The sequence below is a fragment of the Pteropus medius genome, unplaced genomic scaffold (assembly GCF_902729225.1).
Source record: "Pteropus medius unplaced genomic scaffold, Ma_sr-lr_union100, whole genome shotgun sequence".
In the NCBI taxonomy this organism is placed as follows: Eukaryota; Metazoa; Chordata; class Mammalia; order Chiroptera; family Pteropodidae; genus Pteropus; species Pteropus medius.
In genome coordinates, this window is record NW_024340695.1 from 4,209,216 (window position 1) to 4,232,393 (window position 23,178).

General features: G+C 37.9%; 1 protein-coding gene across 4 annotated transcripts in view; it reads left to right on the forward strand.

Annotated features, from left to right (window-relative positions):
• LOC120603797 (nesprin-2-like) overlaps positions 1-23,178 on the forward strand; it is a 226,721-nt gene that overhangs the window by 186,985 nt on the left and 16,558 nt on the right. The window contains exons 66-82 of one of the 4 annotated variants that reach the window (XM_039864585.1): positions 2,993-3,223; positions 6,449-6,631; positions 7,665-7,793; positions 8,359-8,480; positions 8,630-8,771; positions 10,147-10,281; positions 11,586-11,738; positions 11,864-12,073; positions 13,233-13,334; positions 14,321-14,440; positions 14,602-14,802; positions 16,093-16,266; positions 17,573-17,704; positions 19,866-20,062; positions 21,014-21,146; positions 22,086-22,268; positions 22,691-22,837. In XM_039864585.1, coding sequence (XP_039720519.1) covers positions 2,993-3,223; positions 6,449-6,631; positions 7,665-7,793; positions 8,359-8,480; positions 8,630-8,771; positions 10,147-10,281; positions 11,586-11,738; positions 11,864-12,073; positions 13,233-13,334; positions 14,321-14,440; positions 14,602-14,802; positions 16,093-16,266; positions 17,573-17,704; positions 19,866-20,062; positions 21,014-21,146; positions 22,086-22,268; positions 22,691-22,837 — 2,694 coding nt within the window. The remainder of the gene's footprint in view (positions 1-2,992; positions 3,224-6,448; positions 6,632-7,664; positions 7,794-8,358; positions 8,481-8,629; positions 8,772-10,146; positions 10,282-11,585; positions 11,739-11,863; positions 12,074-13,232; positions 13,335-14,320; positions 14,441-14,601; positions 14,803-16,092; positions 16,267-17,572; positions 17,705-19,865; positions 20,063-21,013; positions 21,147-22,085; positions 22,269-22,690; positions 22,838-23,178) is intronic. The other 3 variants (XM_039864589.1, XM_039864593.1, XM_039864604.1) reach the window with 3 other exon arrangements.

The window sequence follows — 23,178 nt, forward strand, 5'->3', positions numbered from 1 at the left end:
ACTGCCTATTACATGAGGCCTTTATATTTGCTGTTTAATCCTCAGATTAAATAAGGCAGGTTAATACCTACCCTAGGTTTACAGATGAGGAAATCAAAATTCAAGGAGTAAAAGTACAGCTGGTAAATGGAGGAGTAAGGAGTCAAACCCAGAATATTCCAGTCTGCCTTCCTAATTTAAGTGTTTAGTACTGAAAGATGTGAAATCAAGGCAGGTTTGGCCTCGCAAAATAAACTGCTACCATCCCAATAGCATGTCTGTGTAATTGCACTTTAGCCAGAAATTTTGCATTTTATTAAAAGGGATGGGCCCGGGAGGAGACATGTAGATATTTATATAATTGACTGTAAAATATTAAGGAGTGAATTTAAAGGGCTGGTATTTTGACATGAAATATACATAGCTACAGGCTGTTACTTAGATCAGTGATGTGTTGATGCAGAAATCACGCAGTGTGACATTCACTAACTGAGAGGCTAACTTGAATACTAGAGGGCTGGCAGAGTTATGTCAAGAATGTGGACTTGCAGACTGTAAGGCACAATGAAATCAGGGATCGAATCCTGACTCTAATTACTAGTTGCACAGCCATAGGCAGTTTGAATAACTTCTCTAAGCCTCTGTTTCCTCATCTGTACACTGGGCTTGTGGTGTAAAATAATGAGATGGCTTGTGTATCACATTTAGCACTGTGGTCTGGCTCTAAAGCCCAATAAAGAATTAGGTATTACTGATTTACAGTTATGCTGTAAAGATGACATGATTCTCTGTCACAAGAAATGCTTGTGGTAATACTTTTTGCCATCCCCTACCCAAAGTGTGCAACCATAAAACATTTATTTAAATAATTTCTGCTTTTAGAATTTGGGGCTATCATTGAGAAAAGATTTTGAACAGAGATGCTATTGTGGAAAAAACTATGGACTCAGACTTAAATGATCTCAGAACTGTGTGACCTTGGCCAACTAACTTAAGTCTAGGCCGGAGCTCCTCAGGAGCAATGGGGTGAAATGGGAGGTGTGTGAACTGATTAAGAGTTAAATGTATTTGGGTTTCTTTGACTATAAAAAGAGGCGGGTTCCGCAGGCCACCTTCAGCTATTGATGTCCTGTGGTTGAAAATACTTTTTTTCTTCTATTCACCTTTGTATTCTCTTCAGGTTCAAATAACTAGCAAATACAGCCCAGATTATATATCCACCTTCCGTGTTTCCTCATTAGTGAGAAAGCAAAGAAACTCAATATTGGCATTAAAAAAAAATGTGCGTAGCATATAAATAATGTTTTTGAATAAATAAAGAAGGCAGATGATAAATCTGTTATTACAAATGTATTAATATTAACAGATTGTTATTTCATGTGACAAAAAAAGAGGATCCCAAAATCATTGCCACTAAGATAGAGCAGTATCTGACTAGAAATTTGTGTCTGGCAGTAAAATCACACAGCTGTTGCTTTTTTTAAAAATCAGGATTAAAAAAGAAGAATTGAAACAGGTATAATTGAGTACAAGTATAGATCTGACTGTATGAACCGCAGAGAAAATACAAGGCCAGGGAAGACGTCTTTAAGAAGGTGATTCTTGAAGAAAATATTGATAAGGGCAGGGGAGAAGTAGCATTTAGGCAGAAAAGAGCAAACGTGAAATTAATAGATGGTGAAAGGGAACAAGAACAACCCAGAGACACTTTTGCCAAACCATCTTTCATGATACTCATCAGTGTGTGTGAGAATGAATGATATTGCCGTACCCTCTTGTTTTTGTTGCTGCTTGCCAATTTTGCTTACTTCAGTTATCCCGAAAGTCCTATGTTTAAACAAAATTCCACAAACATTGGGAAACGTGCATTTGAGTTGAATTAGAGTATACGTTTGCTTGCAGCTCTCATTAGAAGTATGTCATTTGGCCAAAACTGTTCCTTATTAGATGCTAACATGTAGTTAGCAAAATCTCTTGTAGAAAATACTGTGTTTCTTTATAACTATAACAAAATATATATTAAGATCAATAATTTTATAGAGCAAAACGCAAATCCTTACACCTAAAGGAATTTCTCTAGAAGGGTTTATATACTCTTTCAATATTCTGGAACAGGATGTGGAAAGCAAATTTATCTCTATATCAGATCATCTTTTACTTCTAAATTGAAAGTATCTATTATATAATATCTAGAATATTTTTATTTGGTATCCGAGAAATTTTTCTGTTGGATTGCTAAGCAGCTCTGTGGTTTCAATATAAAAAGAATACATCACAGTTTTTTTATATTATACTGTAAGCATCTACTCCTTAATATTTGAATATCTAGAGGTTGAAAAGTAGTTTTAGGGATTCTCTATGAAGAATAGGAGAAATGTTTTCAGATTATCCCACCGAAGCTCATTACTTGACTGCCTCAAGCTATTTTTAGTAGAAGTTTAGATGAGTCATAGCATGTATGTTAGGGGAAAAGAAAACTAAAATATTTTATAATCTAACTACTTGAAAAGATATTAAGTTGAAAGTGTATGCTATATTTCCTTGTTTCCCAGCCAGTGTGTAAAGATCTCTTTTTTCTGTTTGAACAGAGCGCACAGCAATGTAAGCACTGCTTAATCACGTGTCACGCACTTTAAACACTGGCCAACTCTCTGAAATGTTTCAGACACACACGCCCACACGCTCACCCTCTCACTATATTCACCTGCCTCCTGGGGCCTACTGTTAATGAACTGGGAGCCCGTTTGTGTCCTCTGTGCCTGGGAACACTGTACCTGTGTACCTGCAGATTGGCTGCTTGGAAACCTGGGGCGCCAGGTCACATGATTGTTGCTATGAGTGTGGAGGTGCAGTTTTCTTTCTTACTTCTGTCTCTGTGTGTGTGTGTGTGTGTGTGTGTTTATTTTTTTTTTTGAACAAATGCTGCGTGTGTTCTCAGGTCTTTGCAAGTCCAAATCTGAAAACTTTGGACTCCTGGCTTTTCACTGCTGGATTATCTTTGGATTTATCTTAGGGTGCCACACTTCCTATCAAGGCTGTAGCTCTGGGCTTTTCTGACGAGCAAGGAGCTTTTGAGGGCACGGTGGAGAAACCTAGCCCTGAGCCTGCAGAAGTCCTCCATGTCTGCAAGACCCAGGTGGCCGAGCTGGAGCTGTGGCTACACCAAGCCAACGTGGCATTCGAGCCGGAAACTTTAAATGCAGACATGCAGCAAGTGGTGGAACAGCAGCTGGTAGGGTGCCAGGTAAGGCTAATGGGTCGGAGTTCAGGGCTTGTCTGTTCACCAATCACCTTCCACGATTAGGTGAATTTCTCTTAAAGCAACAGTGTGTTTCCTTTTATTACTCTGACCCCTCTGTTTATCTTGCACTCAACTTTCTGTTCTCTGGGTAATTCCTTGAAATGATTTATATTAACAAAGTATTTGGGGAGACAGTAGAGGGAAAGAGCTCAGAATCTAGAGTCCAAATCCAGGTCCATCCCATTAACTGTAAACTTGAGGAAGTGAATTTCTCACCTCATTTTCTTCATATAGCAGGTTATCTCTTAGTACTTTGCCAGGATTAAATGAGAAAAGGTATATAAACCAATGTCTGGTATATAAAAGATATAAAAAGTGCTCAATAAATGCTAACGGTTATTTTTATTCATAGTAATAAGTTCTTTGAATTTTTAATCAAAGAATGAAATGAAACAATATCTCGATTTACAAGATTGACGAGATAACTTAAAAGGGCTTTGCTGCCATTTTACTGCGAATGCTCCTGCTCTTCCTTAGAGGAACAGGAATGTAAAATTCCTTGCCTTTAGTCACTTTTGGTAACATTTGCAGGCTCAGCCCCAAGATTGGGATCCTTATATTTATATCCCTCCAGGGAGGGGCTAGGCTGATTACATTGCAGCAGCACAATTGAGTGCCACAACAGCTGAGGCGCCTCTCCCAGTGGCGCTGAGACCAGCTTTGGACTGTAGTCTCTGCCTAATTGGCTCAGCTGTCTCTTGCTGCGGTTCCCAATGATGATGACATCATCTCAGAGTACCCCGATCTCACTAGCCTGGCCACAGGGAACTCCTACTGTAGACCATATTCTCAAATACTGTCGTAACTGTGTAGCTTGGCTGATGAGGTGTGGGAGTCTGGACAGGACGGTACTACAGCACAGAACAACGCCATGCTACTCTGAACCTGTAGCTTTTCAAATGTCAAGTCCCAGCCAGTTAAGGTCATCTAGGATCAGTTTGCCAATAGATTGTCCTGCTCACTGGGTGGACTCCATACCAACTCCTTGATCATCCCCAAATCCTCTCCTTGGGGCATTTCCATTGAGTTCAGGGATTTGGTGGCTGCTCAAAGAAAAGACACAACCACAAGGTGGCGGCAGCACACAATGAGCTTTGTTTGGGTGATGTTTTGGCAGCATCTTAGTGTACTGGGAAGTCCCTTGCAGCAGGAGACCTTACAGAAGCTGTGGCATGGGATGGGGTGGGGCCACCACCCGGAAGGGGAAGAGGACAAGGAATCTCCCGGGGGATTGGTGGGATCTGGGAATCCAGAGAAGCCTTGTGCCTAGGTAATGTCTAAGAGCTCCAAAGGGCAGCAGAGGCCGGGGTCTTTTAGAGCCCCAGAGTTTGTCTTAACCATGACTAACAGATGTAGGGTCCAGTTTTGAGTTTGGTGCCAGTGAGATTTGAGCTAATGGCCCTGGCTTGCCGTGAACAAATAAACAACCTAAGGGCCAATATACAGAGGCTATCTTTGGCTTATTTATGTAACATATTTAATATTGAAACATATGAAAAGCCTTACAGTGGTCTATAAAAATGCTCTAAGTTCTCAGTGGGAAAATGTCCAAAGGATAGGAGCAAACAGATCAGTCAAGAAAAATTATATTCGGTAATTTGAGAAGAAATGTTCAGCTTTGATTATTAAAAACATTTTAATTAAAGTAGCTGTTGTCTTGTTCCTGCATTACATTGGCAAAAATTATATCATCATGGAAAACTCTGGAAAAATAGCTCCACTAATGTCTGATAGTTCTGTCTGATTGGCTCAGTGTTTTGGAAGGTCAGCAGCCAGCATATAAAATGTTCATCTTTGACTTAATATTCTTTGACCATTACTTTAAAATTACCCTCCAAAAATAACATAAAAAGGAGAAAAATATTTATGGCAACATCGATTACAAAATTGAAGAACTGGAAACAGCTTAAAGGCTTAACAATTTCCCTATTGTTAAGTGATTAATGTAATATCAACTTGCAACTATTAAAGTGGGAATCGTGAAGCACAGATATGTAGATGCATGAAAAAGTATATATAAAATAGCTAAGTGAGGGGAAAAAACATGCAAAATTATAGTACGCTTTGTTTATAGCCACTCTTAAAATCTATGAGTACATATTGTTTAAGCTTTGAAGAGTCTGTACAAGATCCAAGTAAGTAGTTTGCTTGGATGAAGGAGTTTTTAGATATATTATTTGAAAATTTGTTTTAAGGGTAGAATTTTTCCTTAAGTTTCTCTGAAAGAACTGAGCTTGTTCTTAGTGACGCGCTGAGTTTTTAGCACATATGATCGCAGTACTGGAATGTGAGTCAAAGGTGCTGCTACATGTGTGTGCCCAGCCAGATGGCATGACTGTTTGGGCTCCTGAGCCCCAGGAGAGGGCAAACTTGATCTGCCGAGGAGAAATACAGTGTCTTATTGAGAAACTTGCTTCATCCAGCTGATTTATTTTTAGACCCATGTGTGAATTGACAAGTTATATCAATGACTTACTGTTTTAGGCTCCAAATTATTTCTTCTGTGGTCTTCTTCTGATACTTTAGAAGCTTATTTGGCTGGAGAAAGAAAAGGAAAAGAGCAAGGGAAAGGATTTTCAGAGTTCTGTTTAATTCTTTTTTATTACTACTCACCACTGGGATTGCAACAGAAAAAGGTTAGGAAGATGGGGAAAAATAACAGTCAGCACAGACTTGTATCAAGTACTGGCCTAAGTATGTGGGTTCAATTCTAACTCCTCAAAATGACCCCAAGAGGTAAGTTCTGATATTATCCCCATTTTACAGATGACTAGAGGCACACTCATGCAAAGTAAGGTGCCTAAGTTTACCCAGCTGCTAAGTGGCAGGGCTGGGATCTGAACCCAGGTAGTCTAGTTTCGGTGTCTGTGTTCTTAACTACTATGCTATGCTGGATGCATTCAGCTGTGTTTTCTAAAGTGATTGTAGAATCACTTATGTTAGATTCTTTTAGAGAATAACAGCTGCAATTTGGGGCCGATTTGGTTGCACCCCTGTAGAAAAGCACAGGAATTATGTGGATTTTTTTTTCCCCTCAAGATCTCTTCCAACCTGGGCTTCTGGGACTTATATACACACTTAGGTAGAGAGAGTGAATCAGACTTGTGTTGGAGTGTAACATTTGTTTAAGACGAAAACTGTGAATAATTAAATGATTTTATTTCCTAGGCTATGCTAACAGAGATCGAGCACAAGGTCGCCTCTCTGTTAGAGAACTGCAGAGATCAGGGCTTGGGAGATAGTGGAGCCACCCAACAGGAGGCCGAAGCACTTTCCTTGAAACTAAAAACTGTGAAGTGCAACTTGGAAAAAGTCCAGCTAATGCTTCAAGAGAAATACAGTGAGGACCAGGTAAAATATGGCCATGCATTGACATGTATGTAGACATACGTGTGTATATATATGTGATAGGCCCATCAGGAGAGAACTCTAGAAGGAGGTGATGAAATAACTATAGGCGAATTATACTAAGTAAGAAAGAATTAGTCCTCTTCAAACTGTGAGGAATAGTTGTTCCAGCTTTTGTTACTGATTTCATTTTGCTAATGCAGTTTTCCTATCTAGGTTGTTTTTAGTGACGGTGTTGGTTTGATTTGGTTGGTTTGATTGGGTTGATCTTGCTGGTAATGAGGTCTGGTGTAAGTCTTCTTCATAAAGGAAGTATGTATTTTAAAGGATGCATTTTGTGACTAATTGACTAGAAAATGTGGCCTTTATAGATAATATTAAAATTTGACATCAGAAACATAAAACCTATTTCCAGGGTGCTTTCGTTATTTATTTACAAATATTTATGTGTACTGATGAAGGTATTATATAGTTAAAGTGTTTTTTGTGACTTAAAAGAATTCTCTGTTTATAGATGCAAATGTACATCTCATGAGTAGGATCTTGCTATATAAGATTTGCATACACACGAGATGGTGGTTCCTAGTTGGAGGACTTCTATTCACAGAAATAAGATTAGCTGAAGATACACAAGCCATTTGGTTCCCCTTTCATTCTAATTTGTTCTCTCTTTTTAAAACATCTATGTTGTAGACACAGAGGAAATTTGAATTTATAAGCTTAATACTATTTCTTGTTTTTATTATCTTTTTTACTTTGTTCTTAAGGAAAAAAGGCAATAGATTTCCTGGCTTTTAGTAATTCATTGGCTGAAATAAGTTGAGAAAATGATAAGATGACCACTTCATCAAATGTAGTGGTTTATAAAGTTGTTATGAAATAAGTACATTAAATCATAGTGTAAAATTATAGTAAATAACAAAATGCATTTGTCATTTACTTCATATAAAGTGTTCCCATTGTATAGTCTCGTTATTGAATTGAAATAAAGCGGATCATCTTTTTAAATAGTCTGCCATCTTAAAAATTTTTGCAGCATTCTACCCTTCTAAGGAAACCTTCAAAGCGTCAGAAAGTTCTCCAAACAGATAACCTTTCTGAATTTAAATCTGTTGTAATGGAAAGGCCACAATTCATCAGACAAAAAGATTTTCAGCAACAGCAGGTAATTTCAGCCCCCAACAGTTGTAGGGATAAGAATAAAGCTTTCTATGCGGAATTTCCCTTTGAACCAAATACTGAACCACCACTGAAGCATTTTCTTATGCGACTGAACGGAAAGTATGAAGTGTGGGTGTCCCTGTGTGTGCAGCAGCTCCGAGTGTTGAGCATTGATGCAGCACCTGCTTCACTTTCACTGCTACTGTTGGGGACACTCTAATTTTGCTACTTTATTAACTTGCATCTTATATCAAACTAAGCAGCTATCTTCAGGGTGCACTTATCTCTAACTATAACACCTCTTTCCCTGTTGTTTCAAAATATGTTACTATATTTTTGGTGATTTCCCACGTGTGTAATACGTATTAAACTACATTTGGTCAATGTGTGAATGTTTTAAATAGGTTTTTGAGAAATAAAAGTTAATGAGAACAAGCAAGCAAAAAAGAGAAATAGTAAATTATGATTTAGGAAATGGTTCAAAATCCAGTTATCTCAATAAAAGAAACCCTTGGGTATTAATTGAAAACTTTGATTGATTGGACCATTTCAATCTTATTCAATTATAGGTTCTAGAGTTGAAACCAATGGAACAGAAAGATTTAATCAAATTCATAGAATTTAATGCTAAGAAAATGTGGCCCGAGTTTTGCCAGCATGATAAAGATACAACTCAGATATCATCTGTGAGGTAAAACATTTTTAAAGATTTGGACATTCAGTAGTTTGATGGTTGAGAGAACTAAGAGTGTTTTTCACTTATAAAACATTGTCTGAAGGTAATAAATTTTTTGTATGTTGATTCTTCTTTTTACCTTTTTTTTTTTTTTTGCTCAAAAGCAGTGAGGCATCTAGCCTTGAAAATGATACCCCAGAATCAGTCTTATCAACTCAGAGCCAAAGCGGAGATAAATGGCAATATTTAGATCATGAACTCTCGTCAAAAATAAAGCTGCCTCTTCCTCAGCTTGTGGAGCCTCAGGTCAGTGTGTGTTTGTACACAGTGTAAATAAGCATGTTTATCTTTGAAAGTCTAACAGGCATTCATTAAATACACATGTATGTTCTGCATTACATAGCAATTTATTTTTTAGAGAGCAAAGATGCCAAGTGGGTTTTTTCACTTGGCCCACCCTTTTACACACCTCTGGGAATCTGTGTGAAGTACCCCTCCTTTATGCTTCTAGAGCACCCTGGGCTTCCCTGATGCTGATCGTAGCTCTTCCTATACTATGTGCCTGTTTATTTATCCATGTTCCCCATCAGATGGTATGAGAAGAAAGACTGTGCCTGCCTGGTTCACATTTGAGTGCCTGGCACAGCACCTGGACCATCATAAAATCTCAATTACTCTTTATTGAATGAATAAAAGAAAGATGTAGAAAACACTTAACAATGATGCAGTGCTATATGAATGTCATTCATTCATCAAAAGATTACTTGGAATCCACAGTTTGCCGGCCCTGTGCCAGTGGTACTTGTCCACCAACACACCTTATCATGGCCATTACTGGTTTTATTCCTACTGTGCCATCTGCTGATGGATTTCTCTATAAGCAGGGAGTGCATGAGCAGGATAGCACTGTTGCTCACAGCAGTCAAGCTGCTGCCTTCACCTTTGCACTTGAACTGCCCAGGCAAAGGTTACCAACAATTTCCCAGTTCCCCAGTCTGGTGGGAAATTTTCTGTTCTACTCTGCAGAGAACCTTATTTGACCAGTTAAATACCTACACATTGGTAGGGCCTTAGCCTTACTCTTGGCTTCTTCTTGGCATCCATACTAGAACATGTGTCTTCCTCTTGCCAGGAGTAGAATGCCTTCAGTCGTTCCTTTGCCCAAGCAGTGTCACCCACCACGCTACCCTTTTCCTTTTTATATGTTAATTTTCCAGTTTTAGAAAGAAATTAACTCTGAATCATTCTCCCTTCTGAAGTCACAGCTCATTTTCAATGCTTATATTGTTTTTCAATAGCAAATCAAGATGCAAATCTGTCCCCTAGGTGACTATATTTTATTTTAAGACTTGGCTAAATACCAAGAGTCTACTAGTAAATGGGAAGGGAAACAGCTAACCTTGCAACATGGATAGCATTGCTACTAAATTGAAAGATGAATAATTTTACTTTATTTTTGAAATTATGGTTTGTTTTCCCTTGTTTTGATATCTAAATGGACCCTCAGGTTTCTAAGTAAAGACTTCTGTTATTTTTTATTACTTTATTATTTTCCCTATTTTTTCTTATAAACCAAGAAGGTAACTTGGAAGATACGACGTGCTAAGGCATTTTTACTATTTTATGTGAACATCAGCAGGATCTCAAACTGTCTGTAATAAGGTTTTCGTTTTTCAAATAGGTTGCCACAGATGTGAATATTCTGCCTAGTGTGAGCGTGTATAACTTTAGATACCCCACAACTGAAGAACTGAAAACGTATACTGCCCAACTTGAAGACCTGCGTCAAGAAGCAAATAATCTTCAGACACAGGTAGCAGTTACATGTTATATGTTTTCCTCATTGCCATAAAGAAGGGAGATGTGATATTGTAAATTGGTCATAATTTTCTTTACAAATAATAGAACACATGATGCAGTGGGTCCTAGAATTGCAAATAGAATTTATCTCTCTCGCCAACTCTAATAAATACGGCATTGGCTGCCTAGAGCACCAAGTGCAGAGGCTTCTGAACCTGAGTCCACCATTAGCAGGAACCAGGATTGTGATTGATTAGTACTGTCTGCAGTGGTGCTCTGAGATTGGAAGGGTGAGGAAGGAAGGAGGGAGCAAGGTTTCCAACCTTGAGTAGACTTAACACCGAGATGGTGTGCTGGGTAACGTTAGGTACCCTTCAGAGAAGATGGTAGGAAGCAAAGCCCAAATTGGTGCGATTACTAGCTTTGACATGCTCCTGAATCAGTCAAAAATTTGAGGTGACCTTGGGTAAAGAAAAAAAGATGGTTCCAACAGTTTATGCTAAAACAGACCTGTAGCTCTGAAACTCACCAGGGCACAATTACACAACCCTAGGGCCCCCCTTGGAGTTCCACATCTAAGGGTGGCCTCAGTTCTTACAGTCAGCCCATTAATGACACCCCAACTCTCTCCTTTCCACAGCCCATCCCTATCTCAAAAAATTGAGATATAATTGACATGTTAGTTTCAGGTGTACAACATGATTGAATATTTGTATATATTATGAAATGCTGACACAATACTATCATCCATCACCACTCAGTCACAAGTTTTTTTTCTTGTGATGAGAACTTTTCAGATCTACTCAATCAGCAACTTTCAGACATGTGATATAGTATTTTTTAAGTGTAGTCACCATGCCGTACCACTCCTATCTTTAAGATATACCTCTTACTAATCAACCCCTTCACGTTTCATAACTTCTTTTCCTTCTCCAGGCCATACCTTGGATTCTTTAACCCACATTCTCCTACATTAAAATGTGGGAGGCAGGGAGCAGTGACAAGAGGGATAGTAGAGTTCATGTGGGTCCACATGTCCACCTGGGTGGCCCCACTAAGGAAGTCCTTCATCTTGCGATTTACCTTTTAATTCCATTCAGTAGTCAACTCTCTACCTAACATTGAGTTTCTTAAACTTGTTTCCCTCAGAATTAACATCTTAATTTTATTTATTTGGCTACCTAGTTCACAAAGTGTTTGAAATGACTAATTTTTAAAAAGGATAACAAATTGTAAGCTCTAACAGAAACCATAGTAAGTGTAAGCTTAGAAAGTCGAGGAATCCTAATGATTTTTATTTCTTTTTTCCTCTTGATTCAGGAAAATGTGACAGAAGAAACATACATAAATTTGGATAAAAAATTATTTGAACTATTTCTAACCCTCAGTCACTGCCTTGGCAGTGTGGAGGAGATACTGCAGACACCCGGCCTCTTCAGAGGGGATATTTGTGCCCAACAGATGCACTACGAGGTAGGGAATTTCCAGCAAGCCCAGGTGTTGACCATTACTGCAGACAGCCCACTATTTAAGCCAGAGCTGAAGCCTCTTAAGCTCAGAGCGCATTCACTGTGTCTTCCTGCCTCTCCATTTTGCAGACACTGGCTCTTGAGCTGAAAAAACTTTCCTTAGCTATGAGTGACAAGAAGGATAATCTTTTGAAAGCCATGACTTGGCCTGGCAAGAACACCAATTTGTTCCCTGAATGTTTTGATAACCTCCAAGTTTACCTGGAGCACACACAGGCTACAGCTGCGTCTAGAAGCAAGTCTCTGAAAGCTGGCCTTGACTACAACCGCAGTTACCAGGTACAGGTTTGGGTGCTCGCCATGCTTTGGCACTGTTTGACGTTATAGCACGGACTCCTCCTAATTTCCATTAATTCCTATTCCTGGCAGCGTATGTGAATGGGAATCTCTAAGGAAAGCGGTGAGACATTCTTTCTATGAAAGTTAGTTCTGCTGCTGTGGTTGGAGACCATTTGAAAGCGAGCCTCTTTCCAAAGTGTTGGGTGTGAACTTACACTGAACTAAAGTAATGTTTCATTCTTATATTACATTCAGCCACTTCATGAGTGTTGTATGGGAAGATTTCTAGATAAGAGGGAACCATTAAAATATTTGAGCAAAGGAATGACAGCTCATGTATGTTTCAGGTGGATTCATCTGGCAGTTGTCTAGATTGGAGGAGAGGCTTGGGCCAAGTAGACTGGTTAGGAAGCTACTCAAATGCTCTAATAACAAAAGAATGAAACACAACACCACTCATGAAAGAGTCTTGCCCATAAAATCAAACCTGAATCTAATAAAGTCTCTAGAGTTTAAGTAAAATAGACACAAGGACAGAAAAATATGTTAAGTGGCACAGTGGGTGCAGTCAGCCAAATCTGGACAGTGGGAAGCTATGCGGAATAAGTGACCCAATTCCCCAACCCCTTCCAAAAAATTCCAAGACACAAAAATGAGGGATGAGTGGGGAACCTGCAGATTTATAAGAGACTTAAGACACCTGTTAACCCATTGCAAGCGATTGGACCTCATTTAGATTCCAATTCAAACCTAAAAGAACAATTATAGACAATTAGAGAAATGTGACCCCCGTCTGGACCGTTAATACCAAGGAGTTATTTTTGATTCGTAGTATTTTTAAAGGGAGGAATCTTTATCTTTTAGAGATACATACTGAAACATATGCTGATGAAATAATATCTGAGATTTGCTTCAAACAATCTGAAGGAAGGTAGGTTAGGTACAGTCAGGAAAGCTCAGGAAGAGAGTACGTAGAGAGACAACCAGCCAAAAGTCAGTAATTATCAAAGCTGCATCATGGTAATGCAGAGATTTCTCTATTTTGGTATATGTTTGAAATTTCTGAAAACAAAAATTAAAAGACAACTAAGTTTTTTTAAAAAGGTGTTCAAGGCCTAAATGAAACTCTCACTGCTTCCTGCACTTACCTTTTTTACAGAATGAAATAAAGCGACTATATGATCAACTTATTAAGAATAAAACATCTTTACAGCAGTCTTTGAATGAAATTAGTGGCCAGAGTATTGAAGAACAGCTTCAGGTAATCAAGTCAAAGTAACTCAAACTGACCTAACCTGGGACCAGAGTCTTGTGTGTAAGCTCTGCTTCTGAACCACTTCCTTTTGTCAGCAGTGGCAAGGCTTACTTACGTACATTTATAAAAAAGGAAAATACGTTGATCTTTAAAAATATCTCTTAAGTAGTACTTTATGAAATGTAAAAGCAACAAAAGACCACTGTCACTTCTCAACTGGGCAAAATTTTAAGTTTGTGCAGTGTTGGTAAGGACATTGGGAAATGATAAGAGAGCTGATTAGTCTCAGCTTCTAGGGATCATTGGCTAGACTATGTCAGAATTCTTTTTATTTATATACATATGTGTGTATATGTATATATATGTATAGATATATGTAAATATATGATATGGATCAGAATTTTAAACACTCTTCAATCCAGCAGCAATTTTGCTTCATTTATTTATTCAGCAAGTATTAATTGAGGACCTACTATATTCAGGCACTGCTCTAGGTACTGGGTTGCACTTATCCCAAGGAAATAAGATAAGTGCGTAAAGATAAATATGTTTATAAATATTCAAGGATGGATCTGGCAGTACTGCTTAAATTAAAAACTCTAAATAGCCCAAAAGTCCATTAAGAGTAGACTATTACTAAAGCAGTGTGCAGCCTTACAATGACATACCATGTGTGTGTTTAAAAGAAGCCAGACGTTTGTACTGATTTGAAGAGATACTGAGGATCTGATAAGTGAAAAGCGCAAACTGCAGAACAGAATGTGTGCAATTTGGTGAGTTTGAGGATGTGCATGTGTACCTCTACTGGTACATGCTTAGAATGCACTGGTAATGGACTATCAAGTGTGGATCTTTGAAGTGAGCTGGAGGTGAGGCAGGGGAGGTGGGACTTTTGTTTTTCCCATAATTCTTTACTGCTTAATTTTTTTTAAATGCGTACATACACTTCTCTAATTTATTAAGGGTTTCGCTTTTTTGCATTGTCTCTTTAGAAAGCAGATGCACATACAGTAGAACTGCAGAACTCTGAGGGTCAAGTGGCAAAACTAAGAGCCGAAGGGGAGAGGCTTCATTTACCTTATGCTTTACTCCAAGAGGTTTACAAATTAGAGGTACGTCTGAGCAGAAAACATTCAATCATAGTAAATTATTATGATTGTAAAGAGTAAGACTTTTTTTTTAATTCTACCAAGGGAGTTTAGATTTGTTCTTCATTTGGATTATTTTCATGGTTGGATGAAAATGTTTGTGCACACCTATTCCTTCTTTTTAGGATGTACTGGACAGTATGTGGGGTATCCTGAGAACCAGGTACTCAGAACTCTGTAGCCCTTCCATCTCTGAGAGCCAGCAAGATGCTTTGTTGCAAGGCATGGTGGAACTAGTGAAGATTGGCAAGGAAAAGCTTGCTCGTGACCACTTACAACAAACCAAAAGTAAAGTGGCCTTACAGGCACAAATACAAAATCACAAGGTAAGATACACAGGTCAGATCACCTTTTCACAGATTGTTTTTCTTGAGTGTGAACAGAGAGCGTCCATTTTCTTCGTTGGTGGAATATACATTATTCATTCATTCTTTTAACAAACATCTGTTAGAGCGCTCACTATGCCAGGAACCCTGTTGAATTCTAAGAATATGGTTGTGAATGAAAGCAGATACATTTCCTTACTTCATGAAGTTTTCAGTTGATTGAGAAGACGTATTCACCGAGGAGTCATTCAGACAAATTTAAAATTTGGAATTCATGTTTTGAGAGCATTCAATAGGGAAAATTGTATTTGGCAACTTAGGTAAGCCTTTCCTGAAAACTGAGATCAAAAGAAATACCTATTTAATATATTAAAAATGTGTACGTAGTGTAATGCTACAGTAAACTCTTTAGTTTTCCATTCATTTCATTAAAAAACTTCATGATCATCAACTAAAGATATGTAGTAACTTAAGTGCTAATAATAAAAAATGTGTAAGACAAAGTTCCTGCCTTCAAAGCCTTTAATAAGTAGACCTGAGTCAGAATTTCAAAGGTAAATACATATAAAGAATGGAGGGGAAGAGGAGAAAATATCAGTAGATATCTACAGTGTGTTGGCCCTGTTCTGCCTGCTGTTATAAACCCTTCTGTGTATCCTCATCAAGGAACAGAAGGGATTCATACAAGTTTCCTCCAAACGGTTAGAGAGGACAGCTGCTACAAATGGAGAAGAACCAAATGAAGGAAAACCTTTTCCCTTTAAAAGTTCTTAAAGTGCCATTCTGGGAGCTTTTAGGTACCAGGATCCCAACAGACCCTGTCAACAAATTCCCTTTAGTTAGCTATCTTATGGAATAGAAGTTGAGTCAGCGTTGAGGAACCCCCGGCTGTTGAATATATGGGCTCCTTGGGCTAACCCATCTTTCCATCATTGTCTTGAAATGAATCGGCTATGTCAGTATCTTTTTTGTAAAGTTTCTTAAACCTCAGAATAACTGATTTAAGAAGATATGAAATTGAAATTGACTAATAATATTTGCCCTTTTAAGATGAACTGTTTTATGGAAAATATTTTAGGATAGTCTTTCTTCATGATTTGTTAAAATTCCATCAAAGACTAAGGTATGCATAGTCGATTTTGTTTTCTCTTCTGTTTGACTCTACATGGCTGTCCTGGGATTTTGGATTAAAAAAAAAAACAACAAAATAACAGTATAAAATGTTGAAGTAGCTTGCTCTTTTAAAATTTTCACGAAGTAGAAATAAATATTAAAACCTCCATTTTACAGCTTTTTTTCCAGAAGCTTGTTGCTGACATGCTATTGATCCAGACATTCTCCAACAAAATGCTTCCTTCTTTGTTACAAAAGAAAGAGTCATTTTGGTCAGAACAAGCAAAAGAAGTTAAATTACTAGAAGAAAAGTCACACCAATGCGGAATAAAGCTACAGAGTTTATTGCAGGTATTTGCATTAGATAAGCTTTGTACTTAAGCTGGGAATTCCAGATTTTCAACCATCGCTTTAAGATGTCAAAAACAAGGATCTAGTTATGATTAAGCAGTAATTAAATGGGAGCGAACAATGAGCATTGTGAAACCCTATTCTACTTCTGACTACTACTCCTGAATGAAATATTAGCTGAGATTTCTTATATGTAAATTAGGGATGGTACAGCATCTTTCTACCTTTCAGGTTTGTGTGGTACAAATAAAATTGAAAACGTGTTGAGACCTTGAGTGAATCAGTATGAAGCAGTCAGTGGTTCAGGAACCGTACTCTCCGAAGAGGACAGGCTCAGATGTTCTTTCTGTTGCTGAAGTGGATTGGTGACAGTCTTGTCCCAATTCAAAGAAAAAAAGCTTGCATAAAGCTTTCTCAATTTTAAAGTTTTCCCCTTTAACTTTTTAAACACAGTAGATGTTAGCACATAAAGGAAATAAACAAAAAGCAAAGAAATATTCAACTTAATAATGTGATATGATATGGTTTTATTTCACGCTAATAAAATTTTCTAGTTAGCGTGTCGAATCGACATTGATATTTCATTGTATTCAAAGACTTCATAATCCCAGTGGGTGCCCCGAATAGCCACATGACCCTCTATTTTAACAGATACGAGAATTAGCACAGTGGTTCTTTTTCCAACAGATAATATTTAGTGTCCATAAGTCTGCCCTGTAGTATGCCGAGACCCTAGAGGTGGGCTTCTATGGAAACAGAGCTAGGATGAGGCAAGATTCCGGGGAAAGCAATAGTACTCCCCCGATAAAGGGGTAAGCCAATCACCTCAAACAGTGGAATTATCCTCTAAGCAGCATGGTAGGGTAGTGTTCGGTGGACAGGGATTGGAGCAGGGAGTTGCAGAAGCAGCCTAACAGGATATCTGTTGAGAAAGACTTTAAAAATGAACACTTCGCCTTTCCAAATAAAAAAGAGACTGTTTTATGGCCCTGAGGCCTCCACAGAGGTATATGCTAGAACATAGCTTAACTTAATCATATTAGTCCCTCCTCAATTTGATGAGACAAGCATAAAACACTAATGCCAACTGGATTTTTAAAAACCTTCTCTGCAAAGGCAGTACTTATTTTCCGTTAGACACTGAGCTCATACTAGAGTGGATTAGATCTCTCAGAAGCCCCAGGATTCTGTGCTTTAATTTTGTACAGTCTCAGAGTTCATTTTTATTTTTATGGTTAGTTCCAGACAATGACAAAATTAATCTAGAAAAGGGCTCCTACTGGATTTTATGTTCTTGATTCTCTAGAAATGGGAAGAATTTGATGAAAACTATGCATCTCTTGAGAAGGACCTGGAGATTCTTATATCTACATTGCCCTCTGTGAGTTTGGTGGAGGAGACGGAAGAAAGATTAGTGGAAAGAATTTCATTTTACCAGGTACTTTGCTTCCATTTAAGCTGTCAAAGACATGCTCTCTAGCACTTTGTGTTTTTTATTTTGTCGTGACTATACTGATTGACTTTGAAGATGAATGATTTGAATTAAAATGAAATATTGTTTATCACACTACTGACGTGAACATATTTGGGGAGACTACAAGTTTGATCATGAACTCCTCAGCATAACCACATATCTGCCTTGGAGTCAAGGACCTTGGTTTGTGTCCTAGCTCTCACTTTGGCTCTGTCACCTTCCTTGTCTTTAAGCCTCAGTTTCTTTATCTGTAGAATACAGATAATTAAGCTAGTTCTGCCTGTCTCAGGAGATGGATATCAGTGGTTATGAGAATAAGCTAAAGTATAGAAAGAACTTTGCAAACCATGGGCCTCTAAACATATATTTAGTTTTATTACTATAGTGAAGCTCTGGCTGGACATAGCCCATATGAGATAGACGATAATTACCTGTTACAAGTATCATAAGACTTTAAAAATTATGGAACTTATAGTATTATTATCGAAGTCTCCATGTCTCAGATTTCAGTGCCACAGAAAAGATAAAACCTTTAAACGACTTTCAAGTGGCATTGAGAACATGACCAAGATAAAAATGAGTTTTAAATCTTCTCAACAGAAACCGAAAATACTTAGTTTTGACTTAAAATATATATAATGAGAAGCTGAATTATGTGGCTAGAGGTTGCTATCAACTATCAACTTTAAAACTTCAAAAGGAAATTCATTGCCCGAATAGACTAGATGGAAAATGAAAGCACGAAATTCTTGGCAAGGCTCTGCCATTCCTTGGAGACATTTAAGCTCCTATAAGGAACATTTTCCAGAGGACCTTAGAACACTGTAGTTACGTTCTCTAAATGCCTAGAAAGCTACAGTGATCTCTTTGCCATCTTCTTTTATTGAGCCTGACTCTAAGGCAGCGGTCCCTAACCTTTTTGGCACCAGGGACTAGTGTTCTTATGAGAATCTAATGCCTGATGATCTGAGGTGGAGCTGAGGTGGTGATGCTAGCGCTGGGGAGCGTCTGCAAATATAGATGAAGCTTCATTCTCTCTCTCTCTCTGCTCACCTCCTGCTGTGCGGCCCACTTCCTAATAGGCCACGGACTCAGTATTGGTCTGAGGCCCAGGGCTTGGGGACCCCTGCTCTAAGGTAAATCTCAATTCTCTGGGGTCAGGAAGCTGGTAATTTTTTAAAAGGCTTAGGTTAACTGGAAAACAGCAAAAGTTCTATTTTGATCGTAATTTATTTTTAAAGATTAAATAACTGTCAGGATAAGTGGCATTGGCTGAACCCAATCATGGAAGATAAGTGCCTTCAGACAGAGTTCTCTTCAGGGGGTCATTGTATTCAATTTTGAAGAATTTTATTCTTTTCATGAAGTTTTGTTAATGATGTGCTCTCTGCTTTAATTTATTCTCCTGAACTCCTCTTCTTTTCTCCGTACTGAATTCTTACATTTAGAGGACTCTCCAAATGAAATTTTGCCTACCTTTTGGGTCTAAAGGATAATAAATGCTTTCTTATTTACCTCTTTCATACCTAAGTTGCAATATAGAATGCTCACAGGGGCCAGGCAGGAGAACAGAAAAAGGGATGCTGACCAGGTCTACAGTGAGAAGAGGGGTGGTGGGGACTGTGGTGGAGGGGAACCAGAGAGAGCTGCTCAGTTCCAGCCCATTTTTGCCCCCTGAGAATGCAGACCCAGATGGCTAGATCCAGTTTTCCCAGAGTCACAGGAAATCCTGATCTCTATGTAAAATTTCCTGTCTTTCAAAATAATCTTCAGGTCACACAAAACCTGTCTGCAAGCTGACTGCGCCCTGTAGATTGCCAGCTTTTTTTTGTTTTTAGGTGGAGGAATGAACTCTCAGATCTAAATCTGTGAATTGTTTTCTTTTTGCATGTGTAAGTCCATAGAGCTGAACCTGAGCCGTAGAAATACAGTAGTTGGAGCCCTCATTGTGAAAGGTGATAGGCAAGCCATTAACCATGTTTGTCCAGCCAGACTGCAAGAGTCTTGAGGGTTAGGAAAGTGGTAATGTTTATTCAGTAGCTTTTACAGTAGATTTTTAATGAAGAATTTGTGAATAGACTGGCCAGTTTCATTTTTAAATAATTCATTCTATGACTCTTACTAGCAAATAAAAAGAAACATTGATGAGAAGCATGCCCGGCTTTACCAGACTCTGAATGAAGGCAAACAGCTGGTGGGATCCGTGAACTGTCCTGAACTAGAGGGCCAGATTGCAAAACTAGAAGAGCAGTGGTTGTCCCTAAACAAAAAAATTGACCATGAACTACACAGACTACAAACGCTTCTCAGGCATCTGCTCAGGTATGTTTTCTTAGGGATTTATTGGCGTCAAATTTTGCAGTGGAGAAAGACCTCAGAGAGATTCTACAGTCAGCCAGGTTTTACATGCAGTCCTCTTACTGTGTGGATTTTCTTTGACAATCTGAGGCAGTTGAGTCCCTCTTCCTGGCTGAGTAGAATCTAGAGTCTCCGATGCTGGTTTGCTAAGACTCAGGATAATATATAATCAGTTCTGTGGAAATTGGGAATTATTTTATAAAATTATGCATGTTACCTTTATGCCATGCATGATATTGCTCTCTTACCTCCTTCAAAAAGTTTTAAAATTTAAAAATATTTAATATTTTCAGCTAACAGAATAGTTTGAAAAAGTCTTTGGAGTTCTTCAGAGATTTTTTTTTTTTTGCTTAGTTGATCTAATTTTTGAACCCTCAAGGAAAGGTACAGAATAAAAACATAGAACATTTAAACCTCATTGTCACCCCTGTCTCTTAGGGAGCTGTCTTAATCCAAAGAAGTTTAAAAGTTAAAAGAGAGACAGCATTTTATTTGGATATTTTCATCATGTCAAGTAAATATGTTGGCATCTAACCAACAGCACTTTGAGCTGATTATATTTTTATTATGAACAAATCTATAAGAAGACGTTTGATGGATAAAAGTAGTCTCTCTCCTTGCTCGTAGGTTTACTTATTTATAGCTTTGATAAAAAAAAATTTTCAAAGGGTATTTTAGACTTTAAAATGTCACTTTGTTCTTGATTAGTCATAAGAGTCATAGACAATGGCAGGAGAATCGTATCTAGTACATGGGGATAAAACAGGGTGCAATCCTTAAAAACACCATGATTTTCTGAATAATAGGGCTGATCAACACAGGAAAACACAGTAAAATAAGAAAATCTGCTGGTGATGCATACCACCAATCGAGCACATTTCTAACTTCCTTTCTCCCGCATTTTGCTCCTATTAGTTATAACAGAGATTCGGATCAGTTAACCAAGTGGTTGGAATCTTCCCAGCAAACTCTGAACTACTGGAAAGAACAGTCCCTCAATGTGTCTCAGGACTTGGATACAATCAGAAGCAACATAGACAATTTTTTTGTAAGTCATAATAGAATATGCTCATAATCATCGGTCAGAAATAAATATCAGGAAAATGATCAGGAAAATGACATGATAGTCTCTCTGGTCATTTATGGATAAGGATTAAGACTTGGACTAAGAGAGCTGCATTCTCCAAACCATTTCTTTATACTGTCCATTTATACAGTTATAATAACGATAAAGTATATTTTTAATTGACCCTATGAAATGTATATAAATTTAAAACTTTCTCTGACAGCAGGCATGTTTTTACAAATGCAGAAAATAAGTCCCCTGCCCCAACAAAAACCTCATAGGACTATTAATTCATAAATATTAAAGTTACATGGTTTAAAACTGTTTTGAGAATTTTTTCTGCAAGGAAAGTATAACTTTTGCAATATAAATGATACTTTTGAAACCCTTTAGTCTTTTCCCTTAGTCTTTTCTCTTACCATTTTTTATATATTGTGCTGTGATTACTCACTTTGGTATTAAAATGTAGATATTTTAAAATATGCTTTAGAAAACCCGTAAGTACACAGGAAAGATTTGAAATATTTTAGTTAAAATATGTCCCATTTAGTTCATTTAATGTGAACTTCATGTTGTGTTTCATAATTTTTAAAAATTGAAATCTTGATTTGTCTCTTTTCAAAATATTAATCCACTAGATGATAAGCCACTCAGGGGGCAGGAATCCCACCTCTTTCGTTCCCCACCGTATATCTAAGGCCTGGAACAGTGCCTCACACTTAGGAAAGTGTGTGTGCATGTGCGTGTGTGTGTGTGTGTGTGTGTGTGTGTGTGCGTGTGTGCACTACACATTCACATTCGAATATTTGCTATTTGAATTCAGTTTTTTTGTTTGGATTCTTAACCAGTAATTCTGACTCTTAGTTCCTGTGCTATATTCAAATGTTAAAAGTTTCTAAATTTTAAAACTATTTCCTGTAGGAGTTTTCAAAGGAACTTGATGAAAAATCCTCCTTGAAGACTGCAGTCCTAAGTACTGGGAACCAACTTCTTCACCTGAAAGAAGCTGATACAGCTACACTGAGAGCTTCTTTAGCACAGTTTGAACAGCAGTGGACAATACTTATAACTCAACTTCCAGATATTCAAGAGAAACTTCACCAGGTACGATAAGCACTTCAAGACCCAGCATTTGAATTAGCATTCACTTGTTAGCTCACAACTATTTTTAAATTATTTCTTTGACTCAATAATTTTCATTGACACTACCTATTTTTTTCTCTGGCACCACTGAATATAGGTCTTAATTACTGGACTCTCCTCCAATGGGATCTTTCTTGAGAGAGAAATCAGGCTTAATTACTTTATTTCCCAATTTATCGGCACTACCGCATTAGTTTATGTGAAGGTTATTGTCATTGTTTTGAGGTCGCTTATTCTAAGTTTGAATGCTGGATTTGTTTTTGTCAGTAACCTGCATAATTATGTAGCAAGACCTTCTATCAAATCAGATATCATCTTAAGTGATGCCCTGATTCATTTTGTTAACTGAAGGTAATTAAATGGAAATTATTTTGTCCTTGCAGCTTCAGATGGAGAAATTGCCATCTCGTAAAGCAATCACAGAGATGATTAGCTGGATGAACAACGTGGAACATAAAACCACAAATGAAGACTCTGAACTTTCACTGAGTTCTGCATCTCAAGTTAAAAATCTCCTTCAGAAATACAAGGTAATTATACAAAAAGATCCAGAGGCTTTTTCACTGAGTAAGTAAGCAAGTCAATTAGAGAGGAAATACTGAACAAAGAGACATATAGGATATAATTTAGAAAAACTAATTCTAGGTGTGAGGAATGGGATGGTGGATGATTCTCGAGAGAGAAGTTAGTATACTCGCTCTTATTCTGCTTAAATTCCTGCAGTAGCTCTCATCACCACAGGACAAAACCCAAGCTTATAAGTGGTTCTGGCCCCACTCTACCTCTCCAGCCTTGTCTTTTTGTTCTCCCGTTGCAAACCCTGGACTCTGCTTGGACAAAATGATTTACGGTCCCTTGACTGCTTCTGGTG